This window comes from Oxyura jamaicensis, chromosome 1 (assembly GCF_011077185.1).
Source record: "Oxyura jamaicensis isolate SHBP4307 breed ruddy duck chromosome 1, BPBGC_Ojam_1.0, whole genome shotgun sequence".
NCBI classification, from domain to species: Eukaryota; Metazoa; Chordata; class Aves; order Anseriformes; family Anatidae; genus Oxyura; species Oxyura jamaicensis.
The window spans coordinates 197,303,531-197,315,761 of NC_048893.1; the positions used below are offsets into that span (position 1 = coordinate 197,303,531).

General features: G+C 41.3%; 1 protein-coding gene across 2 annotated transcripts; it reads right to left on the reverse strand.

Annotated features, from left to right (window-relative positions):
• Window positions 1-183: 183 nt before the first annotated feature.
• Window positions 184-11,865, reverse strand: CCDC90B (coiled-coil domain containing 90B). 2 transcript variants are annotated; one of them, XM_035329579.1, is made up of 9 exons: window positions 11,711-11,865; window positions 9,612-9,731; window positions 6,857-6,960; window positions 4,233-4,334; window positions 3,802-3,843; window positions 3,649-3,720; window positions 3,514-3,567; window positions 2,617-2,731; window positions 184-1,543 (listed from the first exon to the last, which is right to left on the reverse strand). In XM_035329579.1, exons 1-9 carry the CDS (start codon window positions 11,820-11,822, stop codon window positions 1,488-1,490), a joined length of 777 nt encoding a protein of 258 aa, XP_035185470.1. In that variant the 5' UTR covers window positions 11,823-11,865; the 3' UTR covers window positions 184-1,487. The 2 variants fall into 2 exon arrangements, with proteins under 2 accessions (XP_035185470.1, XP_035185479.1); XM_035329588.1 differs by lacking the exon at window positions 3,802-3,843.
• Window positions 11,866-12,231: the final 366 nt, after the last annotated feature.

A 12,231-nucleotide genomic window follows, 5' to 3' on the forward strand; every position in this document is an offset into this window, starting at 1 on the left:
ATATGTGATAGTTACAAGAGACGAGTCACAGCCTGAAGTCCTTGCTGCTGGCACCTGTGTCTATGTCACTAACACACACAACAGAAAAAACAGCTTCATTTTGCAATACAACAGCACCGTGTTCATTATAAACCCTGATTTTTACAATCTGGTGATCTGCATTCAAGTCTCTCAGACAGCAAATATAAGACATTAATTTTATTTTCATAAATGTAGATGTTAAATACATAATGTCATGCACAGAATACAAGAATTTGCAGGATACCACCAAGTTCAACTGCAAACAGAACTGCAATACAAAAGTTCTAACTATACAGTACTATAAACTCTATAGCCCATAAAGGACTTATTCTGATAAACTTTAGTCCATGAAAGGCTTTTGACTTTTTTATTATTGTTATTACTATTAAAAGAAATCTACCTAAGCATAGGCATTTGTACTCGCAGAAAACAGAGGAGGAATAATCACCACCTGAAGTTCGAACAGCCAGCCTGCCTCACAGCATTATGGACCACTCCAGAGGAGCACGGAGATGGGAACAAGACAACCAGAGCCACAATGACACTGAGGTTGAAACTGAGGTGCTGAGTTTCTGGGTCACAAGCCAGATCTTATTCCCAGAAAAACACATGAAGGTTTATTGGAAATACTTGGTACTCCTTGAAGGGAGGATTTAAGAGCACTTGTCAGTCCCAGGGCTGTACACAGTTGGTGAGAACAGAGGCATTTCCCCTCAGAAAGAGGAAGGCAGAAATTTTCCCATTGGAGAACTGGCCTCTGGGGTTACAGAAATCATAAGAGATGTTAAAAATAACTAGATCTGTAGAGACATTTTGGTTTCACATTATATTTTAACTGTATGTAAACCATTTTTTTCAAGAAGAACAAGGATTCTTTAGTAAAGGCCTTGGAGTGTGTTTTATATATGTATGTATATATTCCTATTTATTTATGAAAATATAAAACCAAAGGACCAAACTTCAACCCATCAGAAAAGAGAGGAACAGACTACAGGCAAACATCCAGCTCCTATATTTCAGATTACTTTGCTTGGTCAGGGTAGATCTGCTGGAATTCCCTCATGTTGGTAACACTAATTTGGAAACAGTAGTCCCGTATTTTCAAGAGCATGTCAAGTGTTTAGTATCTCCAGTTTGAGTGGAGCTAGCTGAGAGCACTGGAATGGTTCTAAAAGACAGACTTGATTCTAAAACCCGTTAGGAAACGCCTTCTGATTTTAATATAAGAAGTCTTTGAAATAAATACATTATTCAACAGGGGACAATGAAATATTACTATCATTTGTATACTCCCCACTCAATTATTTTGATCTTTAGTGTTACAAAGTCAGAACACTTCAGTGCACAGTAAGAGTATCAAAACAAAAAGGTACCAAAGTTATCTAAGCTCAACTGTGATCGTCTAGTTGATGTTGCTTGGGTGGCCTTTTCTCCATCTGTATTTGATGCACTCATTCCGTTTCGATCTATTTCCAGAACCTGTAAAATCCCAGTGCTATTGCTAAGCAAGTGAATACTGAAGCTGTTAAAAAAAAAAAAGAAGTAATTAGATGAATGCTAAATTGTATCACCTTTTAAATACAGGAAATTAATTGCAAACATATGGAAGGATAACTCTAGAGCACTGCTTCCTAAACTTCTTTGACTGTTACAACTGTGAAAATTCTGGAAAACAATGACTTGTCTTAGGTGCAGTATCTTGCATGGTGGCACTGCCTAGACAGTGAGACAGGAGGTCAAACTCAGCAGGCTGCAGAACCATTTTTTCAGGAACATATCTGAGGCACGATGGGTAACAGAGCACAACAGACTTCAGTGATTTTTACCGTTGTTGCCCATCTATCAGTAACTGATTACAGGATAGATGGCTGTATCAGGTCTTTCATTAAAGATAATTAAAAAGATTTTCCACTGAGCAAAATGACAATAAACATTTGACATGACACTTGGATACCACCTCCAAGGTTTGATGAATTGTCTTTCAGATTTGTTGAACCAGTGTTTCAGTTAGTGTTAGAATAAAGCTGATTACATTTCCCTCTGAACTTGTTCTGACTTCCAAATATAATGTATAACCATCTTCTTATCCAGCTCAAACAAAATACAGATTTCATTGGTTACATATTGAAAACTTCGTATCAAATCAGACTTAAATTTGTTCTGCTTTGTACAGGAACTCTACAAAGTACTGCCACAGTGAAATTGTTTGTGTGCAAATCAGAATGGGAGACAGAACTGCTTACTCTCAGGCTAATCCTCAAGGCTTGCTACCATTCTCAAGCAACCTCTGGAAAACTTTTGAAGCAACCCTGAGACATAAACTGTCAGCCTTGACAGGGTAATCCCTGGGTAATGCCCCTAATCCCAGTTTGGGGCACAATCATACACGAACTGCAGTGTTTGTTGTGTTCTCACCTCCTCTGTGTTCTGTCCCATTTCTTTCAATCACTGGGGGGGAAGCCCCCACCAAATTCTAGTTATCAGCTGCTGTGCAGCTGACTTTTTGAATTCACTTGGCATGTAATCTTAAGTCTTGAAAAAATTTTACACATCCAAAATACTCTACTGGCACTCACCTCCTTGCCAATCACATACCTGCCAAGTAACGTATCGTATCAAGTTTATTCGATTCCATCAGTGTTTTTAAAGAAGCTATTTCAGTGTCAATTTTATTACTGATTTCTGAAATAATGCTGTTGGTACTTGAATCCTGAAACATTAAAAGAGGACATATTTGACAATGATCTCAGGCCCTGTCAGCTTTGAAAAAACAAACAGGAATACCATGCTACCAGTAACAAGAAAGAGAAATTTCCAACCTATCAGTGAAGTAAAATATGTAATTGCTAAGTGATCTTTGAAAACACTGAACAGCATTTAATACAATCCAGGAAGGATATTAAGGATGGAGATAGAAAAAAAAGAAACAAATCTGTATGATCTGCATTTTACCTCTGATTTGACAAGTGCCTCCTAAAGGAGGCATTCTACAATGTGCAGATAGTACCCCTGAATTTTTGCTGAACAAAGTTTTAAGAATTCACAAGCCATATCTGGGAAATGGATGAAATGCTGAAGATGGGAAACATCTATCATCAGCCTCTTAGACTTCAGTGCCTTCAAGGAGGCTTTAAGGACTACCAGCCCTTGAAACTTGCTTGGCTGTAAGTATCTGAACCATCCCACTGGCAGGGCTGACCAGCTCATCCCTTAGTGCTGGGGAGGGCATCGTGCTGGTGCATGCCCGCCTCTAACAGCCTACATAAAGGCACTCTGGAAGCAAGGGACAAGTCTTGTACGCCTTCTGCTTGGGTGATGTTTAGCAAAAATCCCCCAGGCTGAAGCAATAAACATGTACAACATGTGTGTGATACATGCTGATGTTTTACTACATTCAAGTATCTATTAAGCTTCACAAGAGCTGTGTGTTCATGCAACATGCAATGTGTAACTATCCTGCTCAGTATCAAATGGCCTTTATTCACTACTTACTTTTTTGTGAAACTCTGTAGTTGCTTCCATCAATTTCCTCTCTTGATCTGTAAACTGTGAATAAAAAATAAATTCCAATTGTAGTAAGAGAAAATTACATAAAACTGGGAAGAATATCTTCACAGACCACCTTACCATATCTGTCACTCTGCTCCTCTCCAGGTTTATGTCTAGCTTACTGTCAGCTCGGATTTTACCGGTTTCATTCTGTAAAACAAACAAAAAGATCATGAAGATAATTATTTACTTCTCCCAGCATGAGTGCACAGCTACTTGGTGTTTACTCACCATTAACTGCTGTTTAACTTGATCTAATTCAATTTTCATTTTCTAGATGAAGAGGAAAAGTTTTTAATAAAGTCAGAAAAATGCTGGCCAAGCCAATCACTTGTGTTACTACTGCATTTAAGTGATTACTCTTCCACAATTTTTCTCCCAGCAGAGCAATTTGTTCCCGGTTACACTAGTTAGGCTATGTAAACTATATCCTACAGGTTTGCTATATTCTATGTAGTGTATCTATGCAGCCAGATATAATCTGATGGATTTTTTTCCCAAAACGAAGGAATCATTTTGTGAAAACATACAGTGAAGATCTTGTGATTCTAAGACTAAAGAGAGCAGAAAAACACAGGCAAACCTAAAACATGTCTAAATCACCAGTTTATACACTAAATGAACTGCAATTTAACCGCTTAATTAAAAATATTTATTAGTACCTCATTCTCAGCTCTCAAGTTTGCAAATTCACTTTTTTCCAGGATAACCATATCTTTTCGAATGGAGTCCAAATGTGCCATTATCTGCTGTAAAGTTATTTCCTTTGAAACAAACAAAAAAGTATGTCAATGATTAAGTTTCACACTTTCCAATAAGAAAATATTTTTGTTTAAACTTATGAAATTACCTACAGCAAAGCATAAACATGTGAAGGGTCTCCAACAGGAAAGTGACAGAATCATAGAACTTCATAGCTGCAATTTTTTTTGACATACTCAAGAAAAGCAGTTGGTGTTTTTTCCAGTTGCTTTTATGTTAACTCAGAATTTAAGCTAAAAAGCCAGAGGTCTAAGCGTTATGAAGTGAAACAAAAAATTCAGATTTGTCCTTCCATTTTCAATGAATGTTCAGTAGCCTATAAAACAAGTTGGCAGCTTGAATCCAGTTCCTAAGTAAGCACTTAGGGGCATCCACAGCTTCTCTGTCTGGGCAGCCCATTCCACTGCCTCGCCACTCTCTGAGTGAAGAATTTCCTCCTCATATCTAATCTAAATCTACCCTCTTGTAGTTTAAAGCCATTCCCCCTTGTCCTGTCACTGCAACTCCTGACAGAGTCCCTCCCCAGCTTTCCTGTAGGACACTTTAGGTATAGGCAGGCTGCTGTAAGGTCTTCCTGAAGCCTTCTCTTCTCCAGGCTGAACAACCCCAACTCTCTCTGTCTTCACAGGAGAGGTGCTTCAGCCCTCTGATCACTCTCGTGGCCCTCCTCTGGGCTTGCTCGAATACATCCATGTCCTTCTTGGGTCCCAGAGCTGAACGCAGGGCTCCAGGTTGGGCCTCATGAGAGCAGAGCAGAGGGGGACAATCCCCTCCCTTGCCCTGCTGGCCATGTTGCTTTTGATGCAGCCCAGGATACAGTTGGCTTTCTGGGCTGCAAGCGCACATTGCCAGCTCATGTTGAGCTTCTCATCCACCAACACCCCCAGGTCCTTTTCCTCAGGGCTGCTCTCAATCCATTCCCTGCCCAGTCTGTATTTGTGCTTGGGATTGCCCCGGCCCAGGTGCAGGACCTTGCACTTGGCTGTGTTGAACCTGGATGGCATCCCTTCCCTCAGGTGTGTTGACCGCACCACACAGCTTGGAGCCATCAGCAAACCTGCTGAGGGTACACTGATCCCACTGTCCATGTCACCAAAGATACTAAACAGTGCCAGTTTCCTAATCTCATCTTAAAACACTCAGCCTGGACACTGACCACTTTAAAAAACTATTTCTACCTAACACAATTCCATAGAAATTGTATTTGTGATACTGACTTTTTAAAATGTATATTAGGAACTCCAAACAGAAACATCTCCCTTTTTTATGGAAAAACAGGGAAAAATTCTTGTCTTATCTTTGAGACTCACAGGAGAAAGTTAAGTAACTGTTGTTAAGCACAAATGCCAGTAAGATGAAAATCTGTGGAAGTAAGGCTCAGCAGTTTAAATAAAAGAGCAATGTATGCTTAATTGCATTAACTCGTTGAAGAAGAATGGCACGTAATTTCAGCTTGCACAGCCTTCCTGACTAATTATTAAAAACATTACTGTGCATCAGATCTTTATTATACTGGCCCAGATGTTTAGCCTACAGGAAAAAGCTTAAGTTCTTTTTATTTTGGCAATTTGTTAAAATGAAACTTGGCACCACCTCTATTATCAACAGAAGGAACAGTCATGTTATAAGCAACTGATTCACTGCCTCCAGACACGTTCATAAACGTGAGCCTGAATGTCTGAGCAAAGGAGATAACTCATCGTTGCGCTCAAATACAGTCTGAGGTGTTGGCTGGTCCAGCACAAACAGCTAGGTGTATGCAAAAAACTATGTAAGTCAGAGCCTACTTGCTGTCCCTGAGGGCAACTGACATGCTGCAGATGACATCTGGATGGCTAAAATCTCTTCCTTCTAAAACATGGTGCCTCTGCCAACCCTACCTTGTGGGGAAGGTTGCTGGCCCTATACTTTCCGTTATGGTGTGCCCAGGTCAGGGGACTGATAGCTGCCAAGGGGCTGCAGTAAGTGTTTAAGTCTCTGGATAACCATGTGGTGGTGTCTGGGAACCACATCCCAGCCACATTCTGTGTTTACAGCGGATGTAGCCTTAGAGACTGAAATGCAGGAGTAAACTAATTACAGTTTTAATAATAGTTTTCATTTTATGAACAAGAAAACAGGAAAATACAGGGTATCTGCAAACAGAATCAGCATCTTTACTAATGTTCAGTAAAAACACTGACAATTTTCTGCTATTTTAGGTGGTTTTGTTATCTCTCAGGAATTGCTTGCATTTCTCTTCTGCCCTGACCTCTTGCAAAGCAGTTAAAATCTTGGATTTACCTCAGAGCTCGGCAGCTAAAGCAGCAATCTTTGTATTAAACCTATACATTGTGGCTGCACTTGGAAAGCACTTCTGTGAGATGAAAGGTGCTAAGGTATTACCATTCTTAGCATCACCTCAAAACCTAGCTCAGTGAAGTATTTATAGTACTACAGAGAGTTGCACTTGTCCTTTAAATACACAAACATGTGCCATTATACAGGGCTGAGTATTTATACACACCATAAAAGAAGTTCTTACCTGCTGAGCCTGGGTAACCATATCCTTATAGACTGTGTCTAAACTGACATTCGACAGGGTGATTAATGCAGATACAATGGTCTCTGCTTGTTCTTTTGCAAAGCCTGAAAAACAGTTGAAGGATGACAAATTAAGGTAACATTAGAAAGCTGGGTAGAGTAGAGCAAGAGGTACACAACAAATTGGGACACTCAAGTGCTGTACCTAACTAGAGCAGCAAATGGGAAATCATACAATTACTGAAAACTGGTAGTGAAAGCTGGATGCTGTGACATCTCACTACTAAAAAAACAGACAATGCTGCAAAAACATGAAGATCGTTAACTTTTAAAACACTGAAACAGTCTATGCAAGCAGCTGATGGGACTACCAAATTTCTGTACTGTTTAACCACTCATGAATTATAAAAATAATTGAGCAAAATTTTACTTTACTATAAACTTTTGCAAATTCTATTAAAGCCAAACTTACCTTGAGCTACGCACCACGTATCCTACACAATAATAAAATTAAAAGGTGAGTCTGCATATATTCAAAGTTTCCTGCGCAGGTGTGAATACATGTAAAACTGATTTAAAAACTGCTGCATCCATTGCCTTAAGAATTCAGGTTACAAGATGTGTGCTTTCTGATGATAAAAATTACACTTTGTTGATAGCTCAGTGCAATTTTGAACTGTTTGAAGATGATGTATGGCAAAGAGTGGGAAAAAAAACCTGCCATATCAGTCAAATCTGATTCAGCGCTGAGGGATTTGACCCTAAAAATCTATTTATAGCAATCTCTATGATGCGTTGTATTTTCGTTGTTCCATTTCCCAGCTTGGGATCAATTAACTTTTCACTGAAATATGCTTTCAAGGTAAATTATTGAGAAAAACGTCACTGAACTCTTCTGAAGTACTGGAATCAAACTGCACCACTCGTTTGCATTACTAAAAAAGCTATCATGCTTTATGACATTTTCCTTCCACTAAGGGGTGTGGTTGCATCGCTTCAGTTTCTCTGAATTTTCAGGGCTGCTTAGGTTCTTGCTAATTCGTTATTTTGTTTTTCCTCTATTCTTCGTTGCTGTTTGGAGGTTTAGAAAATGTGAAGAAATTCATACATGCAAGAGTTAAGACACCGGAGTCTGAAAACTGCCTGCAGCAAGTCTGACAAATGTTAAAAACATCTCTTAGCTCTGTGATTTCTTCAGCTTTTACCTTTACAGCCCTGTCACTGTGACACTGAAGGGACTGTAGTAGTAGTTGGAACAAATTAATAAACTGATTAACAACAGTGGACCAGCATCAGACTTCACCTTATGTTCTAAAGGAACTAGAAAAAGAAATAGCTGAATTAGTACTCAGGACAAATAACATCTAACAAGGTATTCTGGCTCCTCAAGTACTGGAAAGTGACAAATAAAACAACAGTTCTGACAATAATTCCAGAAGAGATGTAAAGAACTAGGTGCTGACAAGTCTGACACACACGAAACAAACAAACAAAAACAACAACAAAAAATAGTACTGTACTCTTAAGAGTCTTCTAAGTACTAAGGTACATTGTTAGTAGACCTTAACAGTGGAAAAAATCCTAACTCAGATAAAGTTGCAGCTGTCACTTAGGAGAAAGATGTAGGAATCGTAACAGAGAATTGATAGTCTGATGAGGACATCAGCTCAATACTTAGAAGGATCAACAGAGCAAACCAAACTTCAGGAATTACTTAGAAGTAAGTAAAAGAGAGCAGAGAACAAAATAGATGAAATGTAAGTTTCCAAATCCAGGGGACATCCAGTTGTCAAGTAGTGCCAGCAGCTCTGTTCCCTCCCCTGTGAGGCAGCTACTGCTTGGGAAAATCCAATGAACTAAGAATCTTCTGTCTGAGAAAAAAATGATGGGGGAACACGGCATAAGTTTACATAATCTTAAGTGACACGAGAGATCAAATGTTCATTCCTCCTACCTTCAGAAGAATTGAAGGGCATCAAATTAACACAATGGAAGCCAGGCTCTACATAAACAAAAGGAAGTATTTTTCCACACAATGAGTGGACTTCTGAAACTCCACGAGAAAGGATGTTGTGGGTACTAACCAACCCATAGTAGTTCAGGGGCTTAATAAACTTACAGAAGGAATTCCCTTGGAGGTCACCAAAACTCATACCCAGCACAATACCTCCAAGGTGAGACCAGCTGGAGGCTTGGAAGGTACAAGGGGATGTGCTACTCATCTGCTCCATTTTTATACTCTTCTGCAGACAAAGACTTGCAGTCCTGCTAAGGGACTGAACCCTGGGCTAGACAGATCTTTCAGCTGACAAAAGACAGCCACATTCACTAAGTAAAAAAAAAACAGGTATTAAGGATGCATTACAGCACAATGCTACTGGGAATATTGATAATTAGGAAAAGTTACTATTAGCAGCCAGTAGAAAGTTCTTCAAATAAAGCTGCATTTTTTTCAGCAAGCAGTTCTTCAACCACCATCAATGCTCTCCACTTGTCAAATATATTATGCTCCCCAGCTGGAAGACGCTCTATGAACTTACCTACAGCTACAAAAAAGGTAAATTTAATGTAAGAGTTTATGTGCATGGTTACAGAAGCATCAAAGAGTATCAGATGCCTCTCCTTCACCAGACTCTGCTAGAGGCTTCCAAAACTTTTAAACATAAAATACCCATAATTTGGGGAAACCAAAAGTGCTCAGTTATAGTTCTTAAAATCAAAGTTTTTCTGTGAATTATTTAACCGACATCACTTACCATGGGCTTCCAGATCCTGCACTAAGGCATGAGTATCAAAAGTCACTTTCCTCTGCTCCAGTGGAGTGATTTCAACTCTTCTAACATCGTAGGAATTCCTAAGGAGTGTGGCAGCAAAACCTGGAAGTGACAAACATGTATTTTAAACTCATGCAATATGGTAATTTTCTGTCATTGTAGCAAAACCACACAGAAATTGCAACAACAAGCTGGGTCCTTTAGATTCCCTGGTTACAGCACACATCAGAAGCCACCAGTCCCTTTTCCTTAGGAAATCTGTAACACCCAGAACTTGCACATCAATTTAAAGTGCATTCATGTAACTAGAGAGCCGGGCAGGACAAGCATCCCGATACACAAAAAATAAAACTACCACAAGTAACAGCAATAGTAGAAACCTGATTTAAGTGATGTTTCTCATCTTTTAAAACATTAGCTTTCCAACACACTGGCAGTTTCTGCTGATTACGGTTAACATTTGTTTGGTTCTTCACAGAATCCCTCAACTATATTCTCTTTACATATTCTTCTACCGCTATCCAGCAGAGAGTGCCACACGTACAGATAAAGGTACACACACATTACACAGATCTAACATTCAGAATTAATTTGTTGTTTCACCAGTAACTGGGTGAAAAAGTGATGCTGGTACCTAACACATCCCAGATCTCCCTAGCTCAAGATCCACCCTGCTTATTACGTAAGTACCTTCCCACAAGATGCTTTTTGCTTCTCTGCCCTTATTTCAAGGATACTTTTCATTTCATCTTATCATCATACACGTTGCTGATTCCATTCTGACAGAATCTTTATCTAAAATGCTGTTACTTCTAAATGCACGCTTACTTGAAACCTCACTGGCTCCCTCCCTTAATGAAACTGTTTTCTCTCTTACTTAGGTATTTACTTGAATGCTTTTTATCATTTAAACAAGAAGGAAATTATGCTGTGCCACCGTTAGATAAATTAAGGTATGTGCTACCTTTTATCTACTCTAAAAAAGTGACTTAAACTAAGTCAGCTGTAATATCCAAATCAAAGTCTGTGTTAGATTTAAGATGAAAGGAAAAAATGTGTTTACATACATGAACTACATACAATACATTACAAATAACTCCAAAACTTAATACTCCCTCCCCCTATTGAGTTGTAACAGCTTTCAACTATGGAGCTCTTTGTCTGCTAAACATGTTGATTGATATTTTCACTGGGTTTACCAGGGCTTGCAGCAACAGGACAAGGGGCAACGGTTTTACTGAAAGAGAGCCCATTTCGATTGGACATAAGATAGATTTTTTTTTTTTTTTTTAAACAACGAGGGTGGTGAGGCCCTGGCACAGGTTACCCAGAGAAGCTGTGGATGCCCCATCCCTGGAGGTGTTCAAGGCCAGGCTGATGGGGCTTTGAGCAACCTGGCATGGTTGGAGCTTGAAGGTCCCTTCCAACCCAAACTGTGATTCTGTTATACACGTCCGATGCTATCTCTCTCTCAAAAAAAGAGAATATTACAGCACAAGGCTTTTGGTAGCCTACGCAAGCTGCTTTTTTCCCCCTTTGGTTTCACTCCTGTATTCTTGCCTTGTGGCACAGCTCTCAACCCAAGGCTGTCTTCAGGAGCCCATGACGTTTCCACAGACCCTTATCTGCAGCACCTCCACATCACACTGCTAGCTCCCTTTCCCCAAGCCGTCACCACGAGCCTTTTGACAACAGCCTCAAGTGGCACTGACACCTTTCTCCTTGCTTCCACAGAGCTGGTGCAACCTGCCAGCACTCTGAACACACCTTTCTGTGCCCCTCTGCTAACTTCTACCGCTCCTTCTGCATCAGAGAGCTGCTACCAGCCCCCCCCAGCTCCTGAGGGCACCTCCTCCCCCGGCAGCCATTTTATGCTCCCCCCAGAGAGGCCCCCACGACCCCCTGCAGGGGAAGTGGCCCCCGCTGAGGGCCCAGCTCCCCCCGCCCTCCCAACCTCCAGGCCGAGGTCCCCTCCTGTCGCCTCTGCCTCGTGTCACCAGGCAGCTACCGGGGCTCGGCCATCGGGTTTGCGGCTCCCAGCGGGCCGCGAACCAAACCAGGGCCCCTCGGCCGCCTCTCACCTCTCCGAGGAACCGGAGGGAGCGCGGCCCGAGGCGGCTGAAGGGGGAGCGGGAGCGGCCGGGAGGCGGCTCCGGGGGCGAGGAGCGCAACACAGCGCCCGCCGCCCCTCATCGCCGCAGCGCCGCTCCAGGCACCGCCCGCCACACCGCCTTCCTCCGGTCGGCCCCGCGGGCAGCGCTGGGAAGTGTAGTCCTCGGAGGGACGGCGAGGAGGGGAGGAGCCATAGCGCATAGAGCAGCAAGGGCTCCGGCCGCCATTTTGGCCTGGCGGCGGGCCGCCAGGCGCCATGTTGGGGTCCCCACGTTTCTAGTAAATTCTTTTACTCACTGCAAAGATTCCCAGATTCTTCGGTACTGATCACTCAATGCCATACCATAGACATCGTTTAAAAGGCATCCTTTAAATCTAGTACTGTGAACCAAACTTGACTGTTTTCTAATTTGGTCAAAAGGTCATAGGGGTTGGCTACTACAGGGTACAAATCTTTTGTGATCCTACTGATGGCCCTTAAATCCTGGAC